The sequence below is a fragment of the Oryctolagus cuniculus genome, chromosome 7 (genome assembly GCF_051225735.1).
Source record: "Oryctolagus cuniculus isolate XC-2025 breed Fujian yellow rabbit chromosome 7, ASM5122573v1, whole genome shotgun sequence".
NCBI classification, from domain to species: Eukaryota; Metazoa; Chordata; class Mammalia; order Lagomorpha; family Leporidae; genus Oryctolagus; species Oryctolagus cuniculus.
In genome coordinates this window covers 46,977,009-47,003,773 of record NC_142873.1, presented here as the reverse complement: position 1 = coordinate 47,003,773, position 26,765 = coordinate 46,977,009, and the positions used below count along the sequence as shown (strand labels likewise).

At 43.9% G+C, this 26,765-nt stretch overlaps 1 protein-coding gene across 4 annotated transcripts in view; it reads left to right on the top strand.

Moving 5' to 3' along the window:
• SNX27 (sorting nexin 27) overlaps nucleotides 1–26,765 on the top strand; it is an 86,430-nt gene that overhangs the window by 26,450 nt on the left and 33,215 nt on the right. For 2 of the 4 annotated variants that reach the window (XM_051857298.3, XM_008264447.5), the window contains exons 2-5: nucleotides 5,338–5,569; nucleotides 19,875–20,067; nucleotides 23,089–23,153; nucleotides 26,099–26,203. In XM_051857298.3, coding sequence (XP_051713258.1) covers nucleotides 5,338–5,569; nucleotides 19,875–20,067; nucleotides 23,089–23,153; nucleotides 26,099–26,203 — 595 coding nt within the window. The remainder of the gene's footprint in view (nucleotides 1–5,337; nucleotides 5,570–19,874; nucleotides 20,068–23,088; nucleotides 23,154–26,098; nucleotides 26,204–26,765) is intronic. The other 2 variants (XM_008264446.5, XM_089299939.1) reach the window with 1 other exon arrangement.

The following is a 26,765-nucleotide window of genomic DNA, read 5'->3' as shown; positions in this document are numbered from 1 at the left end:
TGGTCTCCCATGGGGGTGCAGGGCCCAAGGACTTTGGGCCATCCTCCACTGTACTCCCTGGCCACAGCAGAGAGCTGGCCTGGAAGAGGGGCAACCGGGACAGAATCCGGCGCCCCGACCGGGACTAGAACACGGTGTGCCGGTGCCGCAAGGCGGAGGATTAGTCTATCTGGCAGCCTTTTTCCACCTAATATTTTATTGTGAAAAATTTTAAGCATATAGAAAAGTTGAAAGAATTAAACAGTGAGTCCTTGTATACCTATTACCTAGATTTTATAATTAAAATTTGACTATATTGCCTTATCACATTTTAAAAAATGTTTCTGGTAGTGTGTTTAAACCTTTTTTTTTGGGAGAAACATGGTGTGCTAGATCCTACTGAGCAGTAGATACTCAGGTGTTGTATAGGACTTAGTGGTTCTCTAATAGGATGGTCTCATGAAGGATGCTGTCTTGTGATTCCTGTTGTCATTGGTTGAGAGCCCAATCATTATTTTCAAATGAATTACAACTAGATTATGTTACAAAGATAGAAAAAAAAAAAAAGGCAAGGAAAGCATTTATATCATCAAGGAGTCCAAAATAGTAGGACCTGCTTGCCCTACTGATACAAATGCTGTAACACAATAGCTACGGTTTACTGAATGGCTGCAGCATTCTAGCACTTCATCTTATTTTAGCTCTGGCAACAGCCCCATTAGCTGTTGTTACTGTTAGCCACATTTCATGTGGGCTAGGGAATTGAGGTCTAGCAGATGGAGTAGTTCACCCGAAAGCTCATGTGTTAAATGGCACAGTTGGTATTCAAACCCAAGTCTGTTTGACTCGAAAACTCATGCTTTGAACCAGAAGTCTATACAGCTGAAAAGTCCCTGATTGCAGAATTTACATTTTGCATTCATTTGTGTCTTGAGAATTGCAGCAAGTACTTGAGCCTGGTGTAGTAGCATTCTTGTGGAAGAGAGTGGGTCAGGTAAACATTTTATCACTGTGACGACCTCTTAATTCTTGGGAAGGATGAGCTCTTTTCCAAGTCAGACTCGCTGGGGGTTTACTGTGCTCACGTAATCTCTGAAGAATGAAGGAATTTCCCTGATGTATGAAGTTGTGGCGTGTATAACATTCTTTCTATAGTTGAACCGGATAAATATTAGCAAGTGTGTTTGGGATATGACACTAGAAACTCTTTCCTGATTTTTTTTCCTATCAAAAATTTGTTTCGTTTATTAATTGACACATGAAAGTTGTACCTACTTGTGGGGTGCTATGTGATATTTTTTTAAAATTTTTTTTAATTTTCTTTTTTTTTTTTTTTTATTTATTTTGACAGGCAGAGTGGACAGTGAGAGAGACAGATAGAGAGAAAGGTCTTCCTTTGCCATTGGTTCACCCTCCAATGGCCACCGCGGCCGGCGCGTTGCGGCCGGCGCACCGCGCTGATCCGATGGCAGGAGCCAGGAGCCAGGTGCTTTTCCTGGTCTCCCATGGGGTGCAGGGCCCAAGCACCTGGGCCATCCTCCACTGCACTCCCGGGCCACAGCAGAGAGCTGGCCTGGAAGAGGGGCAACCGGGACAGAATCCGGCGCCCCAACCAGGACTAGAACCCAGTGTGCCGGCGCCGCAAGGTGGAGGATTAGCCTAGTGAGCCCCGGCGCCGGCCCTATGTGATATTTTGATACATGGATACATTGTATAATGTTAAAGGCAGGGAAAAGTTACTTGCCTCCTCAAACAATTATTATTTGTGGTGAGAATTTTTTTTTCCATTTGTGAGGTTTTTGGAATGACAGCTGATTTGCAGTGTGATTTTCCTAATAAAGAAGTGAAACCTAAGCGAGCTCCCCTGTTCCTTGGTGCTTTGGATAAAAGCCTTACTTAAATTTCTCGGAGGATTTTCAGGGCTTGCTTTTGTCAGTAACCCACAGAGCAGTATGTTTTGATTTGAAAACTGAAAGGGGGAAGGTGGGCTTTGAGAGCAGCAGTTCTTCATCATTTTGGAGATTGCTTATTTCTTTTTGAAACTGAGGAAAGCTATGGTAACCTTCCCCAGGAAGAAAACATGCAATATGCCCACAAATACAATTTTACATACAAATTTTGTAGGTTCACCCACTGCTATGCCTATTGACAGTACCCCGGATTTAAAATACTTTAAGGGAAAAAATTAAGGAGATGAGTAAAATTTGAGCATCAGTTCTTAATTTTTATTTTTAAAGATTTATTTATTTATTTGAAAGGCACAGTTACAGAGAGAGAGAGAGAGAAAGAGAGAGAGAAGGAGGTCTTCCATCCGCTGGTTCACTCCCCAGACAGCTGCAATGGCTGGAGCTGGGTCAATCGGAAGAAGCCAGGATCTAAGAGCCTCTTCCGAGTCTCCCACTTGGGTGCAGAGGCTCAAGTTCTTGGGCCATCCTCCACTGCTTTCCCAGGCCACAGCATGAGAGCTGGATGGGAAGTGGAACAGCCGGGAGTCGAATCAGCGCCCATGTGGGATGCCAGTACTGCAGGCAGCAGCTCCACCCGCTACGCCATAGCACCAGTCCCAGTTCTTAATTTTTTTCCACAGATGTATATCTCATAAAATTGAACTAATAAAAATCTTGTTTTAGTATCCATATCCAGGATATTTTGTTCAGCCTTTCAGTTGTCACTTTTCTCCACTTTGTTAAAAAAAAGTTAATATGGATGCTTGTGAGTAAGTAAGCTAAGGCTCCTAAGGGATAGATAAAATTCTCTGATGATTTCCAACATTGTCTTTTAAATTTATTTCTTCTACCATGAAAGCATTTTCTCAGAACTACTAAGGCCAAAGAATTGCATGAACTCCGTCAATTGCTACTTAAGATTTCAGTTTCTTCTTTAACTGAAATCTCTTTATACAAAGCACTTCTTTCCTTTTTACAACTTCTGATGTGGGTATTCAGGCATTTTTCTAGGCAAGTTACTTTTTTTCTTTTTTTTAAGATTTATTTATTTAAGAGGCTAGCGCTATGGTGCAGTGGGCTAAGCTGCTGCCTGCAACGCCAGTAGCCCATATGGCTACCAGTTCAAGTCCCAGTTGCCCCATTTCCAATCCAGCTCCCTGTTTACAGGCCTGGGAAAGCAGTGGAAGATGGCCCAAGTGCTTGGGCCCCTGCCACCCATGTTGGAAACCTGAATGAAGCTCCTGGCTGCTGGCTTCAGCCTGACCTAGCCCTGGTCATTGTGGCCATTTGGGGAATGAGCCAGCAGATGGAAGCTCTCCCCACTCCCTTTTGCCTCTACCTCCCTCCCTCTCTCTCTCTTGCTGTAACTCTGACTTTCAAATAAATAAATAAATCTTTAAAAAAAAAAAAAAAGGAAAGACAAAATAAGAAAAAAATCTCATTTAAAAAAAGATGTATTTGTTTGGAAGGCAGAGTTACAGAGAGAGAGAGCGAGAGACAGAGAATGAGATCTTCCATCTGCTGGTTCATACCCCAAATGGCCTCAGTGGTTGCCAGGCCAAAGTCAGGAACCAGGAGCTTCCTCCGGGTCTCCCACATGGACAGCAGGGGCCCAAGCACTTGGGCCATCTTTCCCTGCTTTCTCAGGTGTATTAGCAGGGAGCTGGATTGGAAGTAGAGCAGCTGGGACTTGAACCAGTGCCCATATGGGATGCCAGTGTCACAGGCAGTGCCTTAACCATCTTCACCACATTGCTGGCCCCAAGTTACATGTTTTGTGACATTAATCCCCATAGCGACTCTGAGGGACTTACTGTCCCCATTTTGCCGATGTGGAAAGCAGAGCTAAGAAAGGTTAAATACCTGGATCGGGTCCAGCTCTGGTGCTGGTGGACGCGGCCGGGATTTGAACTCAGGTAGATCTAATTCCGAAGACCATTTTTAGAAACACGTTTTACCATTCTGCTGTCTGATCTCTGGTATGGTCCTATCTGAATGAAAAGTCCTAATCTCCATCAGTGGAAGGGGCTCTGCGTTTTCTTCTACAGGTAACCTGTTGTAAAACTGCTGACTAGTTGAAGAGTTTTTAGGTTGTGAATTGTCAAAAGCACTGAATATACTGGCTAGATTGTTAAAGGTGAAACAAGGCGTTTGGCTGGCTGAGCGCGGGCCAGTGGTGCTGTTGGTGTGGAGGGATGTTTGGGATACCAGACTCAGAGTTGCCGTGACTGAGGAGCTTGTGGGAGACTCGTTGCTAAACTTAGCACTGTTTTCAGGAAGGAAAAGCCCTAATGGTTTGGAACAGGACTGAAAAAGAATTTACCTCTAAAGGGTAGATAAGCTTTAAATATTGAAGTGGACCGGAGGCCTGGTGTGGATTTCCCGACTCCCAGCGAGCCGCAGGAGGGAACTCCCGGCCGGCCGCCCAGGGGTTTTGAGCTGGCGCTGGGTCAGCATTCTGGGAAGGTAGTGGAGTTTGTGAGTCAGCAACTTTCTTGACAAAATTATTGTTCTTCCAGCCCTTGTACTTTCCCTGGTTTCAGCCTTTTATATACAGTGAAACAGAAAGAAGATGGAGCAGGTTGCCTTACTATATAACCTCGGGTTTTATTTTATTTTATTTTTTGAACAGGCTACACAGGCTTTGAGGCAGACAGCACACAGCAGAGGGGAAGTAGGTAGAATCCCGAGAGATTGATTGAAGTGATTGGAGAACGAGGGAAGCTGGGTCAGAGAAGGGAATTTGAGCACAGCATCTCCTTGCCTCTTGAAAACCCCTGGATAGAGGAAATGAGTGTGCATGGAGGTGAATAAATACCACGGAACTCCCAGAGGCTTAGATCTGCTCTAAAGGAAAATGCAGTTGACTGATCTGTGGATGGGAGGGTAAATTAGATGTGAAACGCACAGGGATTGTGTGGAGTCACACTTTTTAGAGTCTCTAGGTATTTGCAAGTTAAGAGAATGCGTTTTGTGCAGCTTCCTGTCACAATTCCAGTGCGGTCTGAAGGACCACAGGCACAGTTCAGGTGGCAGGTGTCCAACGCCACTTTGATGCGTGGTGTAGGTGCTTAGTTAGGACAAGGAAGTGGGACTGCTTGGCTTAGAAAGCATGGTTTCCTTCTTGCCTTCCCCCTCTTCCCCACACAGCCCCTGATGCTGTGGGGGGGGGGGGGGGGCAGCGTAGAGGCAGGGCAGCTCCTCTCACCTGTTTCCATTTTCTCCCCTGTTACAAGTTCACAGTTTTTCACCTTGGGAGCTAAAACAACATAAGCAACTTTTCTAGAGCCAAAATACCTTTTGATCTTGTGGTTCACACTGTGGGGCACTGGACTGGGGGCAGGTGGGTGGAGATACAAGGCATTTGGACCCTCGTGGTTTATGGGATTGTCTTTTTCCCTTTTTCCCCCAGGAACGGCGTGAATGTTGAGGGGGCGACACACAAGCAGGTGGTGGACCTGATCCGAGCAGGCGAGAAGGAGTTGATCTTGACAGTGTTGTCCGTGCCTCCTCACGAGGCCGATAACCTAGACCCCGGTGACGACTCGTTGGGACAGTCCTTTTATGATTACACAGAAAAGCAAGCAGTGCCCATATCGGTCCCCACATACAAACATGTGGAGCAGAATGGTGAGAAGTTTGTGGTGAGTGTCAGCCCAACTTGATCCTCAAGCATCCAGCTTTTGTCTGCCCCCAGTCCTACCGTCATGGCTCTGTGAGAGCAGTAGAAATCAGAGTCTGCAGCCTGGTCCGTCTGTCTGTCTCCCAGGACCACGGGCTCACGTGTCGATAGAAGACACCAACCCTGATTGATCACAGGGGGTGACCCCCAGTGATGAAGAAGTACCCTGTTTCTGCTTAAAAACAATTCCACTTTATTCCCAGAGAGTTTTCAGGTTTGCACTCTGGCCTGTGCTAAACGTGTTAGTTTGTTTTGTTTGTTTGCTGCTGCTTTTATTGGTTGTCTTATTTTTTTGCTAAGAGTAGTCTCTCGTTTACTATTTTTTCTTTTTTAAGATTTATTTATTTTATTTGAAAGTCAGAGTTACACACAGAGAGAAGGAGAGGCAGAGAAAGAGAGAGAGAGAGAGGTCTTCCATCCACTGATTCACTCCTCAGTTGGCTGCAACAGCCGGAGCTGCTCTGATCTGAAGCCAGGAGCCAGGAACTTCTTCTCAGTCTCCCACGCAGATACAGGGGCCCAAGGACTTGGGCCATCTTCTACTGCTTTCCCAGGCCATAGCAGAGAGCTGTATCAGAAATGGAGCAGCCGGAACTTGAACTGGTGCCCATATGGGATGCTGGCACTGCAGGTAGTGGCTTTACCCGCTATGCCACAGCACCAGCTCCTCATTTACTGTTGACTCTGGAGTTACAGAGCAAGATTAATGTTAAAAAGTGGTAACTGGGGCTGGTGCTGTGGCACAGCAGATTAAAACCCTGGACTGCAGCACTGGCATCCCACATGGGCATTGTTCAAGTCCTGGCTGCTCCACTTCCAATCCAGCTCCCTGCTATTGCATCTGGGAAAGCAGTGGAAATGGCCCAAGTGCTTAGGCCCCTGCACCTGTGAGGGAGACTGGGAAGAAGCTCCTGGCTTCAGATCAGCTCAGCTCCAGCTGTTGTGGCCATTTGGAGAGTGAACCAGCAGATGGAAGATCTCTCTCTAACTCCATCTTTCAAATAAATAAAAATAAATCTTAAAAAAAAAAAAAAGGTGGTATCTTCCAAAATATTTGGGTAATACAAAAGTTTGTCCATTTCAGAATCTTTATCTTTGTCCACTCCTCTCTACATCCTGTTCTTCTTCGTTTTCTTTGGAGAATCTGCAGGATAAACTGATTTTTCCCACGGTCCTAATTATACTCTCAAAACAATTCCTGTGAGCCCTGTTTTACACACTTAGAGTCTTGCTTTTGTAGATATGCAGAAAAACCTTTGTTTTTTCAAAAACTGGTTGCTACTGATGACCCAAACTACTTTTTAAATAAAATTTATGTATTTGAAAGGCTGAGTGACAGAGAGAGATCATCCATTCACTGGTTCACTCCCCAAATGACCACAATGGCTGGGGGTGGTCAGGCCATAGTCTGGAGCTCTGGAGTTCCATCCAAGTTTCCTATGTGGGTGGCAGAGCCCAAATATTTGGGCCACCATCCTTCTCTGCCTTCCCAAGCACATCAGCATAAAGCTGGATCAGAAGTGGAGCAGCAGCACTCTGATACTGGGATGCTGACACTGCAAGCAGTGGCTTAACCTGCTGCATCACAGCACTGGCCAGGACTCTGGGTGTTGAGAGCTGACCTGCTAACTCGAGTTGTGGCCTCTGAAACTGGGATGGCCCCTGAATGGGGAAGAGCCACTGAACTTTAGTGGAGCGACGAGAAAAGCAAAGAAGCTAGAAAAGTTGCAGAGAGGCCAAGTATTGTTTAGCTGCGTCCGTGAGCTAGCTGGAGATGACAGCACATGGGCTTTATGTTAGCATGGTCTCTGCGTTCTTAGAACCACATACAAAATTGAGAGGCTGATTTATTTATTTAGGATTTTATTTATTTATTTGATAGGCAAAGTTACTCACAGTGAGAGGGAGAGACAGAGAGAAAGGTCTTCCATCTGCTGGTTCACTCCCCAAATGGCTGTGATGGCCGGAGCTGAGCCAGTCAGAAATCAGGAGCCTGGAGATTCTTCCAGGTCTCCCACTCAGGTGCAGGGACCCTAGGACTTGGGCCATCTTCTACTGCTTTCCCAGGCCAGAGCGGGGAGCTGGATTGGGAGTGGAGCAGCCAGGACTAGAACCGGTGCCTTTATGGGATGCCGGCATCACAGGTAGAGGATTAACCTACTGTACCACAGCGTCGGCCCCAAAATTGAGAGTTTTGTGTTTTGAAAGTGCAAACTGAATCATAAGACAAGTAAGAAATTGAAATTAAGGTCAGGTCCTAAAAGTAGAGCAGATTAGATGTTGAGATCTTTTGGGAGTTACCTAAGACCTTGGGAACTTCTGAGAAAGAAATGAGACTACTTATTGTCCTTTAAAAAATTAGTCTTACTGAGCATGATTTACCTGCGTTCACATTCACCCATGTCAGGTGTTCCTGAACGGTCTTCCTCTCCCACTGCCCTGTCAACCACTGATCGGCTCTCTTTCGCCATATTCTACCCTTTCTGGAATGCCAAGTAAATGGAATCATTTAAAATGTACTCTTCTGTGTCTGGCTTTGTTCAGTTAGTACAGTCCTTTTAAGACTGACACACATTCTTGCATATATCACTAATTTATTCTGGGGCTGGCATTGTGGCATAGTGGGTTAAGCTGCGGCTTGTCATCACTGGCATCTCATATTGGAGTGCCAGTTGGAGTCCTGGCTGCCCTGCTGCCAGTCCAGCTCCCTGCTAGTGTGCTTGGCAAAGCTATGGAAGATTGCCCAAGTGCTTGGGCTCCTGGCTTTGGTGCTGCAGCCATTTGGGGAGTGAAGAAGTAGATGGAAGATCAATCTCTCCCCACCACCCAGTCTGTCTTTCAAGTAAATCAAATCTTTATATGTATATATATATATATGCATGTATATGTATATGTATATATATGTATATATATATATATACGCCTAGGTTTGAACCTGGTAAGAAACTTTTCCGGGGCTGGCGCAGTGGCACAGTAGGTTAATCCTCCGCCTGCGGTGCCCACATCCCATATGGGCGCTTTTAGTTCTAGTCCTGGATGCTCCTATTTCAGTCCAGCTCTCTGCTGTGGCCCGGGAGGGCAGTGGAGGATGGCCTGAGTTCTTGGGCCCCTGTGCCCGCATGGGGGACCAAGAGAGGGCTCCTGGCTTCGGATCGGCGCGGCTCTGGCCGTTGCGGCCATTTGGGGAGTGAGCCAAGGGAGGGAAGACCTTTCTCTGTTTCTCTCTCACACTGTAACTCTACCTGTCAAATAAATAAATAAAAAATTAAAAAAAAAAAAAAACTTTTCCAAAGTGACTTCACCATTTCTGCATTCTCCTTTGCAGTGGAGGGTTCTTGTTATTTCATAACCTCTTGAATACTCGGTATTTTCAGTTTTTTTTTTTTTTTTTTTTAATTTCTAGCCATTCCTGTGGGTTAGTGATGGTTCACTCTGATTTTAATTTGCATTTATCTTCTGGCTCATGGTGATGAGCTGATTTTTGTTGAGTTTAATGGTCATTTGTATATCTCTATTGGTGAAATATCTCTTCAACCCTTCTGTCTGTTTTAAAAATTGTATTGTCTTATTATTGTATTCTTTGTGCATTCTGGATATAAATCCTTTATCAGATAGATATTTTGTAAATATTTCTCCCAGTCTGGCTTTCCTGCTAAATATTAAAAAAAAAAAAAAAAAATGTCGGCCAGCACTGTGGCTCACTAGGCTAATCCTCTGACTTGCGGCGCCGGCACACCGGGTTCTAGTCCCGGTCGGGGCGCCGGATTCTGTCCCGGTTGCTCCTCTTCCAGTACAGCTCTCTGCTGTGGCCCAGGAGGGCAGTGGAGGATGGCCCAAGTGCTTGCGCCCTGCACCCGCATGGGAGACCAGGAGAAGCACCTGGCTCCTGGCTTCAGATCAGTGTGGTGCGCTGGCTGCAGCACGCCAGCCACAGAGCACTGGCCGCAGCGGCCATTGGAGGGTGACCCAACGGTAAAGGAAGACCTTTCTCTCTGTGTCTCTCTCACTGTCCACTCTTCCTGTCAACAACAACAACAACAATATCTTTGAAAGAACAGAAGATTTTAAGTTTTGATGAAATTCATTTTATTAGTTTTTTGGTTTAGGGATGGTGCTTTGTGTTCTAAGAAATCTACCTAACCCAAGGACATAAATCTTTTATGTTTTCTTCTTGAAGTTTTATAGTTTTAGCTCTTTTTTTGTGAAACATCACTGAAGTGTGATTTACCTAGTATAGGTTCAGTGATATAGAAGGTACAGTTTAGTGGGTTTTAGTGTGCTTAGGGTTGTACATCCATCACTGCAATCAATTCGAGAACATTTTCATGACTTCTAAAAGAAACTCTGTTGCCATCACCCCCCCAAACCTTTCATCCCCTTCAGCTCTAGGCAGCCACTAATCCATTTCTGTCCTTTTTGATCTATTCTGAACATTTCCTGTAAGTAGAATCGTGTGTTTTTGAGACTGCCTTCTTTAACTTAGCATACTATTTTCTTTCTTTTTTAAAAAAGATTTATTTATTTATTTGAGAATCAGAGTTAGAAACAGAGAGGTCTTCCATCTATTGGTTCATTCCCAATTGGCCACAACGCAGCTAAAGCCAGGAACCAGGAGCTTCCTCTGGGTCTTACCATGTGGGTGCAGGGACCCAAGGACTTGGGCCATCTTCTACTGCATTCTCAGGCCATAGAAGAGAGCTAGATTGGAAGTGGAGGAGCTGAGTCTCAAACCGGTGCCCGTTTTGGATGCTGGCACTGCAGGCGGTGGCTCTACCCTCTACGTCACAGTGCGGGCCCCAGCATACTATTTTCAAGACATATCTACATTGTAGCATGTATCAATACTTCATTTTTATTGCCAAGTAACATTGTATTGTGTCAGGTATTCAAATGAAGAAAGGAAACACAGGAGCCTCCATCAGAAAAGAGAATCCCCAAATAGCTCTCAGATAAGCTTTCAGCACTTTTTATTGAGGGGAATACAAACAGGTGCACAGGACCCAAAGCACATAGGCCAGGTAAAAGTTTAACAAGCATGCATCATTAGAAAGGAGATACCGGATAATTAGGGCTCCATGCTCGGTGGCTAGGATGGTATCATCATCACAGTCAGTCACCTTGATTATTATCACAGGTTCCCCACACCAGCATTCTTTCATTAAGCACTCCTGTAAATGATTGCCTTTCTGCCCACTGCTGCTGCATTCCGTTGGGAGGGTGTGCCCTCAGCCAGCCTGCATGAGCAGACAGGACTGCTGCCATTTCCTATTCCGGGGGCTGTGGCAGCATCCTCCTCAGTACTGAATGCACATACCACTTTTAATCTGTTCATTCTTCAGTTGATGGATATTTGGGTTGTTTCCACTTTCTGGTTATTATAAATAGTGCCATTATTTATTTGTGTGTAAGTTGGTGTGTGTGGGTACATGTTTTCTTTTCCTTGGGTATTTGGCTAGGAATGGCTTGTTGGGTTATATGTTTAACTTTGTGTTTAACCTTTTGAGGAAGTGCCAAGTTACTTTTCAAAGTGTCACAGTTTTCACTCTTAGGCTTAGGTCTGTGATTCATTGGAATTGATTTATGTATATTGTGTGATACAAGGGTCAAGGTTCTTTTTATTGTTGTTGCTTATATGGCTATCCAGTTATTTCAGCAACCTGTGTTGAAACAAATACGTTTTCCGCATTGAAATGCCTTGGTATCATTGTTGAAAATCATTTGGCCATATGCATATGGTTCTATTTCTGGACTCGTTACTCCATTGATTATATGTCTGAACACATCAACATTTATATCATTTTGAGATTGGCCTCTGTTAAGTGTCTCCTCCCTGGAGAATGGATCATATCCTCCAGGTTCCTTGTGATTTTGAGTGATTTTTGGATTGTGTCCTGGGTATTGTGTCACACAGTGTAGACTCTGGGTTGTGTAATGTTCCTCTGAGGAGTGCTGTTTCTGTTTTACCTGGCAATTAATTAACTGTAAGCTGTAATTAACTGTAAACTGTGTCACCTTCTGTGGGTTGTTTTTCAAATCTCAGTTCAGTTCTTTGAGTGTTTGCTGTGCTCCTTTGAATCTGTATGCATCATTCAAGGAGGGATTGGCTTGAGACACACGCAATGTTCACTTACAGAATCAAGGGATCCCCTTCTCTGGCTCTCCCTCCCAGGGGACTCTTCGCGTACTCTGGTGGCACTTTGGTTGCCCAGAATCCTTTCCGTTTTTCAAGCCAGAAAGATGTCAGGGTTTCTATCTGCGTTTTAGTTGTTTAGGTTGTGCTACTTTGTGATTGAGGTTCATCATCAGGGAAAAGCAGGAAGCTCCCAACCACTCTTGCCGGTTGTTGCTCCATCTTTTAAACCTCTCTTCCTAGTCCACTTGTTTTTATTCCCAATCCACTTGTTTTTAGTTTACTGTTCGGAATGCCCAGGTAATTGATTTTTACATTTTTTTCAGAATTTGTAGGTAGTTGTCATCAGTGGGATGGTAGACCTATAGGAAGTTTATGCAGTAGCTGAAGAATAATTACCAATTCTATCAGGTCTTTATGTATAAAAAATATTACACCTTTTGATAAATTGACTCCTTTATCATTATTTATCCCTGGTAATATTCTGTGTTCTTAAGTCTCTCTAATATTAACAAACCATTTCAGGTTTCTTTCTTTCTTTTTTCTTAAAAGATTTGTTTATTTTGCTTGAAAGGCAGTTAGACTTTCACCTGGCTCCCCATCCTTTGTCCTGGAGAATGGGGAGGGAGTAAATAGACTCCCTTAAAAACTGGGAATCCAAAGAATACACGCTCAGCTCTCTGTTCTCTGCTGAGCCACCTGCCTGGCCTGCCCAGCCGCCGGCCTGGGCTACCCTGATGTATTCTCTCCATTCAACCATGTAACCTTGCTCTCCCCTAGTCTGAGTGACTGGGCACTCAGTATCTATCTCTTCTGTTCTGACGGATGCCTTGTCCCCAATAAAATCTTATTACTTTAGGAAAAAATGAAAAAAAGAAAGGCAGTTAAAGAGACAGAGACAGAGAGAGAGAGAGATCTTCCATCTGCTGGTTCACTACCCAAATGGCAGCAATAGCCAGAACTGGGTCATGCTGAAGCCAGGTGCCAGGAACTCCATTCAGGTCTCCCATGTGGGTACAGAAGCCCAAATACCTGGGTCATCTTCCACTGCTTTCCCAGGTGCATTAATAGGGAGCTGGATCAGAAGTGGAGCAGCTGGGACTCGAATCCAAGGTTCATATTGGAAGCTGGCATTGTGGGCAGCGGCTTAACCCACTGTACCATAGCACCAGTTCCTCAGGTTTCTTTTGGTTACTGTTTTCATTGTATGTCTTTTCTTTCTTTTACTTTTAACCTACCTGCATATTTACAATTAGAGATAGTTTGTGGTTGGGTCTTGCTTTTTTATGCAACTTGACAATCTGGTCTTTTATTTGGAGTTTGTCGACTACTTACATTTAGTATAATGATTTATTTATTTATTTATTTGTATTTATTTATTTGAGAAGTAGAGTTACAGACAGTGAGAGGGAGAGACAGAGAGAAAGATCTTCCTTCTGTTGGTTCACTCCCCAGATGGCCCCAGATGGAGCTGCGCCAATCCGAAGCCAGGAGCCAGGAGCTTCTTCCGGGTCTCCCATGTGGGTGCAGGGGCCCAAGGATTTGGGCCATCTTCTACTGCTTTCCCAGGCCATAGCAGAGAGCTGGATTGGAAGTAGAGCAGCTGGGTCTCAAACCAGCATCCATATAGGATGCCAGCACTGCAGGCGGCAGCCTAACCTGCTACACCACAGTGCCGGCCCCTACAGTAGTCTTAAATGATTCCATTTACCTCCACTGTTGTTTCACTAAGTGTAAGTTATTTTTTAGTAGTTGTTCTAGTTTTACAGTGTATATCTTTAATTTGTAAGCATTTACTTTCAAATCATACACTACTTCACGTACAGTATGACTCATGAGAGTCTGCTTCATTCTCCCATCTTTTGTGCTATTTCATACATTTACTTCTGTGTGTGTTATAAACATGACTCATTGTTATCTTTGCCTTAAGCAATTACCTTTTAAAAAGGTTAAAAATGAGAAAAGACTTCTTTTATAGGTAACCATATATTTATCATTTCTAGTACACGTCACTCCTTTGTGTAAACCCAGTTTCCATCTGGCTTCATATCCCTCTGCCGAAGAACTTCCATTAGTATTTCTTGTAGTGCAGGTCTGTAACAAGTAATCAATTCTCCAAGCTTCTGTTAGTCTGGAATATTTATCACTTCAACTTTATATTTGAAAGACATTTTTACAGGATATAGAATTCTAGATTGATGGGGGTGTTTTCTTCTACTACTTTAAAAATGTTATTCTAGTCTTCCTGTTTGCATAGCTTCTTCTGAGATGCCTACTTATTTTAATTTTTGGTCTTCTCTGTGTAATGCCCTAACTGCTGTGACTGTCTTCAGAGTTTTCTCATCATCTTTGGTTTTCCAAAATTTGATTTTTTTTTTTTAATGTATCTGGGTGGGTGTCTCTTGGTATTTGCCCTGCTTGGAGAATCTGTAGTTTGATATCTTTTATTAGTTTTGGAAACTCTAAGCCAGTAGGATGTCTTCAAATGTTTCGTCAGCCCATTCTTTGTCTCTTGTATTTCTGAGATTCCAGTTGCATGTGTGTTGGGCTCTTTAATATTGTTCAAGAGCTTTTGGGTGCTGTATTCTGTTTTAGATCTTTTTCTCTTGTTACCATTTATATCATTTTATCAGCCTATCTTTAAGTTTGCTGATTGTTTTCCCAGAGAGGTTTGCTTATAGTTTTCATATTTGCCAGAATTCCCTATCTGTTCATACATGTGCGCACCTTTTCCTTTTACATTAGATCCTTTAACATGTCGATCACAGTTATTCTAAAGTTCCCACCTGCTAGTTTCAACATCTGGGTCATCTCTAAGATTGCTTTTCGTCTCATGACATAGTGTGGGAGTTTTTTTCCTTGCCCCCCCCCCCTTGTCCTATGAATACCAACCATCATGTGTAGAAGAACAATAGAGACTAAAGTAAATAGTATTTGAACCTGGAAATGAACAAGCCTCTCCTGTTAGACTGAGTCAGTTAAGTTTGGGTTTTATTGAAGCTATCATTAACGTTGTTGAGCCACTGCTTCAAGCTCCTGTAGCAGTGGATCGCTGGTACCTGTGGTTAGAATGGACTGGTGTCTGGAGGGTATTTCCTCAGTGTGCCTTCCCCTCCTCCCCAAGCTTTCAGCCACCCTACTTGCCTACCCCTAGATAAATTCTCTCTCCACGTTCTTGTCCCTCTGTCCCTGGTAGACTGCTCTTGCTTTTCACTTGGTCTGAACTCTTGGCAAAGGTAGCTATTGTCTGGTCCAGCCTTAGTCTTAGGCAGAGTCTGTGCCCCTGTGTCTTAGTTCTCTTACCTTTTCTCCTTACTGCAGCCAAACTCTCTCTGCCTTATATCTGTGGTTATTCCTGGGAAAGAGTTCCCTCCCCTCCCCTTGCCCTGCACACTCACCCCCACCCTGAACTCTAGCAGACCTCTGCTTGGCATTAGTGCAAGAACCCGATCCTGATACGGTGCCTGCCTTTCTTCAGGAGCACAGAGTATTTCGCTTTTGCAGGTTCCTGGAAAGCAGCAAGATCTCTGCCTGTGCCCTCCATATAAGAGGATTTCTCCCAACAGCTTAACACATTGCTTAGTAGCAGAGAATGGTCTGGAGGAGTTGGCATTGTGTCTGTCCTATGGCTCCTCTACTCCTGAACCACCAAGGGAGACACCTTAGAGGCCCATGGAAAAGACTTGCAAATGAATGGGAGTTCCTTGTATCTAGGTGGAAATGTTCTCAAATCCTTAATAGAAGTGGAAGCAGCCAGTGATAGCTGTTTAATGTCCTTGTCTGTTAACTTTTGTCTCTGTCATTACTGTTTTTACTGATCTTTCTCCCTGTATTTGTCAAACTTTCATGATTCTTTATATGTCTAGTAATGTTTGATTGGATGCTGTTCATTGTGAATTTAATGTTACTTAGTGCTGGATTTTGTTATATTTCTTTAAAGAGTGTTTTTTTTTTTCTGTATAGGTGAGTTATTTATAGATTTATTAGATCCTTTTGAAGTTTATTTTTAAGCTGTTTTAGGGTGATACATTCATTATGTTTTAATTTGAGTGGCAGAGAGAGAACCAGAGAACTCCTATCCACTGATCCATTCCTCAAATGCCCACAATGGCCAGGGCCAAGGCCTGAAGTGGGGAGCTCAATCCATGTCTGCCACATGGAGTGCAAGGACCCAAGTTTTTGCATCATCATCTCCTGCCTGCCAGGATGCAAATTGGCAGGAAGCTGGAGTCAGAGGTGTGACCAGGACTTGACTCAGGCACTCCAATGAGATATGAGCATCCCAGTCTGGGTCTTTTTTTTTTTTTTTTTTTAAGATTTATTTATTTATTTGAAAGGCAGAGTGGCAAAGGCAGAGAGAGAGGGTTCTTCCATCCGCTGATTCACTCCCCAAATGGCTGCAACAGCCGGAGCTGGGTCAATTCAAAGCCAGGAACCTGGAGCTTCTTCTGGGTCTTCCATGTGGGTGCAGGGGCCCAAGGATTTGGGCCATCTTCCTCTGCTTTCCCAGGTGCATTAGCAGAGACCCAGCCTGGTCTTAATCGCTAGACCAAACACCTGCCCTTTCAGGGTAGCATAGAGTGGTTTTCCCAGTAGCACTGATTTAGCCCTACCCTAAAGCATGGCCTTGGTTGGGTTCACTTCTTAATTCTCTGTAGATGCAGAGAGGTCTCTATGTTGGTTAGGAGGAAGTTGAACAGCTCCATACCCTGTGAGCTCTGGGACTTAGTCGTTCATAGCTGCCCCCGGTGCTAGCTTTTCCCTCTGGATTCTTACTCAGCCAAAATGTAGAGGACCCAGTGCGGGTTTCTGGAGCTGTCTCTGCTGAGCTCCCTCTCTTGTGCTCGGCCCTGCACTTCTAGCTGCTTTGATCTCTGGACTACAGTCTGCGTCTGTTTGGCTCTGTGAAGCTGCCGAGCTCTGGGTGCTCTTCCCTGAGCTGCAGGTCAGGCTTTCTCCAGGCAGAAAGCCAGGCTCTTGTTTGTTTCCCTTTCCCCGGGAATCACAGTTCTTGGCTGCTTGTTGTCCAGTGTCTGAAAATCGTTGTTTCCTATATTATGTCCAGGGTTCTGGTTTACAGTGGGAGGTTAGTGTCAGACCATCGAGAAGTCTCCAGATTGCCCTGTAAAAGCAGAATATTCTTATTTGGAGATAATTCAATTAAGAGTTGATTTGAGCCGGCGCCGTGGCTCAATAGGCTAATCCTCCACCTTGCGGCGCCGGCACACCGGGTTCTAGTCCCGGTTGGGGCGCCGGATTCTGTCCCGGTTGCCCCTCTTCCAGGCCAGCTCTCTGCTATGGCCAGGGAGTGCAGTGGAGGATGGCCCAGGTGCTTGGGCCCTGCACCCCATGGGAGACCAGGAAAAGCACCTGGCTCCTGGCTCCTGCCAGGATCAGCGCGGTGCGCCGGCTGCAGCGGCGGCCATTGGAGGGTGAACCAGCGGCAAAAGGAAGACCTTTCTCTCTCTGTCTCTCTCTCACTGTCCACTCTGCCTGTCAAAAAAAAAAAAAAAAAAATATATATATATATATAAATAAATAAATAAATAAATCTTTAAAAAAAAAAAAAAAGAGTTGATTTGAAATATTCTTGGCTTTAAAAGAAATACCAGTGGAACTCTACCTTATATTTATATAGAAAAATAAATTCCAGATGAATTAAGGACTTGAATGACAAAACAAAAACTTAAAAAGCTCTGTTAATGAACAGGTTTTAGATCTTGGGGAAGAAGAGTTTCTCACAAAAAATTTTGGTTATAAAATATTGATAAATTGGACTCTTTCAAAATTCAGAGCTTTTTAAAATTCAAAAGACCTTTAAATAAAGTGAAAACAGTGACAAATTGGAAGAAGGTATTTACATTACACACAAATGCAAAAGGTTATGTCAGGAACGGTAAAGATCTCTACAAATCAATGAGAAAAACAGAAGTTCAGTACAACAATAGGGAATGCATGTGAATAGAATGTTCATGTGGACACTCTGTGTGTAAAGAGATGTTCTACATCATTAGTAATTAGACTGATGCAAATTAGAACCACAGTCAGAAATCTTTCACACTCATTCCATAGACAAAAATTATGAGGACCATATGATTGTGACCACTCTAGCTTGCAGTTGGAGTTCTCTCCTGAGGTTTAACATGCACGTGTCTTTTTTGAGATTTATTTATTTACTTATTTATAAGTCAGAATTATAAAGAGAGAAGGAGAGACAGAGAGAACTTCCATCCACTGGTTTACTCCCCAAATGACTGCAACAGTCAGGGCTGGGACAGGCAGCAACCAGGATCCAGGATCCAAGAGCTTCATCCAGGTCTCTCATGTGGGTTCAGGGGCCCAAACACTTGGACCATCCTCTGCTGCCCTCCCAGACCCATTAGCAGGGAACTGGATTGGAAGTGGAGCAGCTAGGGCTCAAACTGGCACCCATATGTGATACCTACCAGTGCTACAGATTGTGACTTAACACGCTGCACCACAGTGCCAGCCCACATGCCTGAGTCTGCGTAATCCTTCAGTTCCAGTCTTCGGTAAATGCTCATGAGATCTCTTTTGCTTGTATTAAAGGAGGCATATATACTAATGTTTATAGCAGAATTGCTTCTAATAACTAAAACCTCAAAACAACCCCAATGCCCAGCAGTGAAAGAGCAGATTAAAAACAACTGGTACAGGGGCTGGCACTGTGGTGTAGCGGGTAAAGCCTCTGCCTGCCGTGCTGGCATCCCATAAGGGCGCTGGTTCAAGTCCTGGCTGCTCCACTTCCAATCCAGCTCTCTGCTTTGGCCTGGGAAAGCAGTAGAAGATGGCCCAAGTCCTTAGGCCCCTGCACCCACATGGGAGACCCAAAAGAAGCTCCTGGCTCCTGGCTTCAGGTTGGCACAACGCCAGTCATTGTGGCCATTTGGGGAGTGAACCAGTGGGTGGAAGACCTCTCTTTCTCTCTGCCTCTGCCTCTCTGTAACTCTGCCTTTCAAATAAATAAATAAATAAATATTTAAAAAACAACAACACAAAAATGTAACTTTGTAGATGTGACTGAATAATATAATATTAAGTGAAAAAGTAAATTCCCCAAAGTCTCATTCAGCATGATACCTTACTTTTATAAACCTAAAGTACACTTAAAAATTAAATAAAAATTTGGCCGGCGCCGCAGCTCACTTGGCTAATCCTCCGCCTGCGGCGCCGGCACCCCAGGTTCTAGTCCCGGTTGGGGTGCCAGATTCTGTCCTGGTTGCTGCTCTTCCAGTCCAGCTCTCTGCTGTGGCCTGGGAGTACAGTGGAGGATGGCCCAAGTCCTTGGGCCCCTGGACCCGCATGGGAGACCAGGAGGAAGCACCTGGCTCCTGGCTTCAGATTGGCGCAGCGCGCGAGCCGTAGCAGCCATTTGGGGGGTGAACCAATGGAAAAGGAAGACCTTTCTCTCTCTCTCTCTCTCTCTCTCTCTAACTCTGCCTGTCAAAAAAAATTAAATAAAAATTTAAGGCTCACATATAAAATGCCAAAAAACTCTAAAAGCAACAAATGATGAATACGGTGGGTCTGTGAACTTTTTGGGATCAAGGACGATGGGAAATGGGAGGGAGGAGGCAGAAGCTGCATGGTTTGAATTAAGTGATTATCAGGTTCTTAGCTTTTATTTTGCTATTTACAGTAACTACTCGATAACAAAAATATCACTGTTGCTTACATCGTTTTTAGGCCTTTTCCTTGGAATTAACCTTAGAACCAGTTTGAGCCCCACAGAAGTATTAGTCACATTGCTTTGCAGTCAACCCTGGGTATTCACTCCTTCCAAAATTGCTTCTTGTTCATTCACAGTATATACCACATTGACTTCAAATGCCTTTTAGCTTTCTGAAATTAAAATCCACCCGGAAACGCTGGTAATTGCCTTTGAAGATATTTGAAAGTACCTGGGAGGTAAAAATAAGATCCTGCCCCACTTGCAGGGGGTAAATTTTCATCATGTTTGTTAAAAGTTGCTTTTATTTGAAGGTGACCTTGAACACGGTTCTCTTAAGGGCATGGCAGAATACAATAAACCAGTCTCAAAGTGAGCATGGCATTAGCCAATTCTGTGATTTAATTTGTAGTGAGTAGGCTTTTCTTTGTGCTTCCTCTTCACCAGGTATACAATGTTTACATGGCAGGGAGGCAGCTGTGTTCTAAGCGGTACCGGGAATTTGCCATCCTCCACCAGAACTTGAAGAGAGAGTTTGCCAACTTTGCGTTTCCCCGACTTCCAGGGAAGTGGCCATTCTCATTATCAGAACAGCAGTTAGATGCACGACGTCGGGGCTTGGAAGAGTATCTAGAAAAAGGTAAGCTAGTCCATTGGAGTAAGTTATCCTTAGTGGACATAGGAAATATGTATATATGACAGCTCCTAACTACCTAGGTGTGTTCCCTGAAATTCAGTGGTGAAACTAAGGCAGGTTTCTGGCTGGGAGCATGGGATGGTCTGAGCTTTGATGGCAAGACTAAAACAGCCAATGCAGTGATTAGCAGCCTGTCTTTCTGGCTCAGTGAGTGCTTAACATCAATGGAAAAATGATTAGTCCTAGATGCATTTGTTGGCCCTTAATGGACCTTCATTTGTAGAGTTATATTATTTGCTAGCAAACATTCAGACAGACTTATCAATAAGCTGATTTGAGAATTAAATAGGCAGTATTTAAGATACTTGCATTAAAATGATTCTTTTTTTTTTAAGATTTATTTATTTATTTGAAAGAGTTACAGAGAGAAAAGGAGAGACAGAGAGAGAGAGAAAGATCTTCCATCCACTGGTTTACCTCTGGGAAAGTGGCTGCAATGGCCAAGGCTGAGCCAGGCCAAAGCCAGCAGCCAGAAGCTTCATCCAGTTCTTCTACATGGGTAGCAGGAACCCAGACATTTGGGTCATCTTCCACTGCTTTCCTAGGCACATTATCAGGAAGATGGATTGGAAGGAGAGCAGCCAGGACACAAACTGGCACCCATATGGGATGCTGGCATTGCAGGTGGAGGCTTTACCCGCTACACCACAGTGCCGGCCCCCATTAAAATGATTCTTGACTCACTGGCATATCCTAACTGAAAATTCTGTGTTCCTTTTCCAGGTATCCATGGATAGATTTGCTAAATTATGTAGTCTAAAGTTATCTTATTCTAATCAGGCTATAGGTAGAAATATGGAAACTCACTTGTTACTTTGGAGCTTCCAAATGATACATTTGGATTTTGTGGTTGTGAATACTAAAATGTTGATCTATTCAGACAGGGAAATGACACACATTTCTTGAGTAAGACAGTTCATCCTTTGGCTCAGAGAAGACTTTGAATCATGATATTATAGAGCTATATAATTTGCTGTGCAATAGATCTTTCTTTAAAACATTAGTTTAATACAATAAGATCTGATGTGATTTTTTAGTGATTCTGTGTCCTGCGTCCTTGTATGAGAACTGACTGACCTAGTTGAGTTTTTTTAAATTTTGGGAGGGATTCTTATGCTTGAAGAACAAATTGTTTCCCCCATAGAAAGTAGTAGAACTTCCTCATCTGTTTTTAGCTTTTTCTGCCATTGACTGGCCTCCGAACATAACCCTCGGGAAATGAAAAAGGGTACATTTTTAAAAAATCAAATGAAGTAAAATCATCAGTGTAATATACCATTCTCGTGAGAGTGCCAGGAAATTAACTTTCTTAGATATAGACAATTGGCTACCTGCCTATCCACTTTCTTCCCTTCCTTTCTTTCTTTCTTTTTTTTTTTTTTTTTTTTTTTTTTTTGGTGGTTTGAATTTGAATTCGAAGCCAGAGAGGGGAAATGCTGTGCTCATCTTTTTTTTTTGTTTGTTTAATATTTATTTATTTGAAAGAGTTACGCAGAGAGAGAAGGAGAGGCAGAGAGAGAGAGAGATCTTCCAGCCGCTGCTTCACTCCCCAAATGGCCGCAACGGCTAGAGCTTCACTGATCTGAAGCCAAGAGCCAGGAACCTTTTCCTGGTCTCGCACATGGGTGCAGGGGCCCAAGAACTTGAGCCATCTTCTACTGCTTTCCCAGGCCACAGCAGAGAGCTAGAACAGAAGTGGAACAGCCGGGACTAGAACTGGTGCCCATATGGGATGCCGGCACCGCAGGCGGTGGCTTTACCCACTACACCACGGCTCCAACCCCTGTGCTCATCTTAACACCTGATTACCTACCTATTTTTTCCAGAGTGGCTGCAAATGTTTATGGCTCTTTGACTAGCCTGTGCCCAGGCCAGACAGATCTTTTTCCCTTTTTTTTTTTTTTTCAGTTTCCTATTCGGTTTGTTTCTTATTGACCTTTCTCTACCACTGTCTCTCTTTATATTCTGTTCTTGTATGTTAATAAGTCCACAAGGACTTCAAAGTTAGATCTACTCAACTTTTATTGCTTTTTTTTTTTGGCTATGCTTAATATTTTTAGCAAGCTATATTTCTGTACTTTCTGTTCTTCATTGTAGGTCATATATAATTTTTAATTTATTTGAAATGCATAGTTACAGAGAAAGAGAGGGAGAGACAGGGAGAGAGGGGTCTTCATCCCCTGGTTTGCTCCCTAAATGGCCACAGCTGGGGCTGGGCCAGGCTGAAGCCAGGAACCAGGAGCTTCTTCCAGGTTTCCCATATGGGTTCAGGGAACCAAGCACTTTAGCCATCTTCCTCTGCCCTCCCAGGTGCATTAGAAGGGAGCTAGATTGGAAGTGGATCAACTAGGACTCGAACCAGCACCCACATGGTCTGCTGACATTGCAGACAGCAGCTTAACTTGCTATGCCACAACACCAGCCCCTGTAGATCATATTTAGGTGGATATGTGTCATGCCTTAAAATCTCATATCCCAGGGATGGCATGCTAACTCATTAATGCTTGTTATTGATAATTTAAGCAAAAAAGGGACTGGTGCTGTGGCGCAGCAGGTTAACACCCTCGCCTGAACCACTGGCATCCCCTATGGGCGCCGGTTCAAGACCTGGCTGCTCCACTTCTGATCCAGCTCTCTGCTGTAGCCTGGGAAAGCATTAGAAGATGACCCAAGTCCTTGGGCCCCTGCACCTGTGTGGGAGACCTGGAGGAAACTCCTGGCTCCTGGCTTCAGATCGGCACAGCTCTGGCCATTGTGGCCAATTGGGGAGTGAACCATCAGATGAAAGACCTCTCTCTCTCTCTCTCTCTCTCTCTCTCTACCTCTCCTCTCTGTGTAACTTTGACTTTCAAATAAATAAATAAATCTTTTTTAAAAAGTTTAAGCAAAAAAAATTGATGTGTTCTTGACTTTATACTCTTGGTTTTAGGCCCATATACCAGCTTCTAACTTTGTTTTCTACAGTGTGTTCGATACGAGTCATTGGTGAGAGCGACATCATGCAGGAATTCCTATCGGAATCAGATGAGGTAAGTGAATACCCCCACTAGTCACTTTTTCCCTCCAGGAGCCTTGGGGGAAAATAAAGATACCAAGTGTGGGTTTAACTGCTATAACCTCGCAAATAGTTGTATTTCTTTTATTTCTTTTCATATATATCCTATTTATCCTTTAAAATGTAGTGCCAGGTCCACCTTCTCTTTAAAGTCTCCCTTGAGGCCGGCGCCGCGGCTCAACAGGCTAATCCTCCGCCTAGCGGCGCCGGCGCACCGGGTTCTAGTCCCGGTCGGGGCGCCAGATTCTGTCCTAGTTGCCCCTCTTCCAGGCCAGCTCTCTGCTATGGCCCGGGAGTGCAGTGGAGGATGGCCCAAGTGCTTGGGCCCTGCACCCCATGGGAGACCAGGAGAAGCACCTGGCTCCTGCCTTCGGATCAGCGCGGTGCGCCGGCCGCGGCGGCCATTGGAGGGTGAACCAACGGCAAAGGAATACCTTTCTCTCTGTCTCTCTCTCACTGTCCACTCTGTCAAAAAAATAAAAAATAAAATAAAAAAAAGAACGAGTACCTGTCCTTTTGAAAAAAAAAAAAAAGTCTCCCTTGATGGCTCAAGGCATCAATTTTTCATCCCACCAAAACTTGCAATCCGTGCCACTCAGTTATCACCTTGTTGCTATCTCATTCTCTACTTTTTATACATGTGATCGGATTGTCACTTTATTAAAGTTTCTAGCTTACAAGAGTGTGAGCTACCTGTAGATAAGAGCTAAATCATGATCATCTGGATGTTCCCAGGCTGACAAGCATGTTGTAGGTGCTTTTAATAGGAAAAAAAGAATGAATATGTAATTCTAATATATTAGCGTGTAATCCACTAATTCTTTATCTATATATTATGTTTTGTTTCCACATTAGGTTATAAAATTCTTGCAGACAAAGACTTATGATAGAGTACAGCAGTCCCCCTTACCTGTGGTTTTGCTTTCTGTGGTTTCAATTACTTGTGGTCAGCTGTGGTCTGAAAATATTAAATGTAAAACTACAGGAATAAATAATTCATGAGCTTTAAGTTGTGCTCCGCTCTGGGCAGCATGATGGGATCCTGTACTGTCAGGCCCTCTTGTGCCTTGGACATGTATCATCCCGGTGTCCAGCACATCTACTCTGTCTACGCTGCCTGCCCAGGAGTCACTCAGCAGTTGTCTAAGTCATCAGACCGACTGTTAACAAGCACAGTGTTTGGGTTTAGGTAGCCCTTATTTTACTTAGTAATAGCTCAAAAACTCAGGAGTAGTAATCATTGCAATTCAGAGATGTCAGAGAAAGGACATAAAGTACTTCGCTTAAGGAAAAAGATATTTAGTAATAAGAAAAGAATTTTAAAAATTGTATGCTGAGGTTGCTAAGATCTCTTGTAAGAATAAATCTCCTATCTGTGAAATTGTGAAGAAGGAAAAAGAAATTCACGCTAGTTTTGCTGTTGCACCTCGGACTGCAAAAGCTGTGGCCACAGTGTAGGGTGAGTGCTGCATCAAGATGGAAAAAAGCCATTAGGTTACAGGGCTCAGTATTATCCGTGGCCTCCATCGAGGGTCTTGGAACATATCCTCTGTGGATAAGGGGGTGCTACTGTAATGCTTAGGGTGGTTTTAGGCATGAATAGTGCTTTTTTTTTTTTTTTTTTTAGGATTTTATTTATTTATTTGAGAGGTAGAGTTGCAGAGAGCGAGAGACAGAGAGAAAGGGCTTCAATCCACTAGTTCATTCCCCAAATGGCTGCAATGGGCCAATCCAGAGCCAGGAGCCAGGAGTTTCTTTTGGGTCTCCCACGTGGGTATAGATGGTCCAAGGACTTGGGCCATCTTCTGCTTTTCCAGGCCATAGCAGAAAGCTGGATCAGAAGTGGAGCAGCCGGGACTTGAACCATGCCCATATGGGATGCCGGCACTGCAGGTGGCGGCCTTACCCACTATACCACACAGCTGGTCCCAGTGCTTTTTTTTTAAAGATTTATTTATTTATTTATTTATTTATTTAATTTTGAGGCAGAGACAGAGTGGTCTTCCATCTGCCGGTTCACTCCCCCAATGGCTGCAATAGCTGGAGCTGAGCCAGTCCGAAGTCAGGAGCCAGGAGCCTCCTCTGGGTCTCCCATGTGGATGCAGGGACCCAAGAACTTGGACCATCCTCCAAGTTTTCCTAGGCCACAGCAGAGAGCTGGATTGGAAATGGAGCAGCTAGAACTTGAACTGGCACCCATATGGGATGCCGGCACCACAGGCAGTGGCCTTACCCACTACGCCACAGTGCCGGCCCCTCCAGTGCTTTTTTTTAAGTGGGAAATGAAGATGGAATTACTCCTGAATAGTTGTTTCTCTCTAATAAAAATTACAAGGCCAAAGTTCTGTTAGAGGAATGTGTTAATCCTCTAATAGGAGTATTTCTTTGGAATAAAAGAGAATAAGAATCATTTCCTCTTTGCTAGGAAAAAAATTGGACTTCAGACTCAGATCCTTGGGTCTCATCTGTTTGTCCTTTCAAAGGTATCCTGATTATTTGAGTTCAGAGAGGGATTTGGGATACGCCTTGAGCCAGTCTGTACCGCCTACCATTAAAACCTGAGAGTATTTGTTGAAGCTGGTGCCTTGGTTGTTTTCTTCTCTCATTTGTAAGATCTGAAGGGAGTGATGGAAGTGACCCAGAAAGCCTCACTAAACTGCTGCACACAAGCTTTCGCTGCTGAAATGAGAGCAGTTGGCCTCAGCGTGTTTCTTTCCTTTCTGGCCTCCTCACAAGTTACCTTTTGCTGCAGCCTAAGCCTAAACAAATGTTACTGACGTTTAGGTATCATTTTTTCCTCCTTTTCACTGAAACTCACTTCCTGTCTATCAGGCATTTAGGTTATTATTTAGTTAGCTTGTTACAGGGAGAGTGGGGAACATCCCGGGTCATAAATTCTTTCTCTGTCTTTTCTCGCAGAACTACAACGGTGTGTCCGACGTGGAGCTGAGAGTAGCATTGCCAGATGGAACAACAGTGACAGTCAGGGTGAAAAAGAACAGTACTACAGACCAGGTGTATCAGGTAAATTGAACTGGAACAAGCAGACTTGACATTGGATGGTGTAAAGAAACTGAAGAGGCGTAGATTAAATGAGTTAATAACGTATAGAGTGCTTAGAGCAATGTGGCAATAAGTTTATTAGATATTTGCTATTTTCATTTTTATTAATGTGAAAGTATTTTGCCCTCTTTGAAAGAAAGATGCATTTAAATATCCCAAATTGTAGTGGTTGTGATGAACTCCTCCTTTTTTTAATTGTAAAAAAAGCTCACAGGACAAGCGCTGTGGCACAGCAGGTAAAGCCACCACCTGCAGTACTGGCATCCCATATGGGCGCCAGCGCCGCAGACAAAGGCTTAACCTACTACACAACAGCACCTGCCCCCATTTTGCTTCCCCCCTCTAACTTCTATTTTCATGCCATTGTTTTGTTGCAGGTTTTGGGTCACTGTCCTCTGGAATGTCCCACATTCTGAATTAATCTGTTTGTTTCCTTACAGTATCATCAATTTTTAAAATTTATTTATTTGTTTTCATTTTATTTGGAAGGTAGAGAGACAGACAGGAAGACAGACAGATAGAT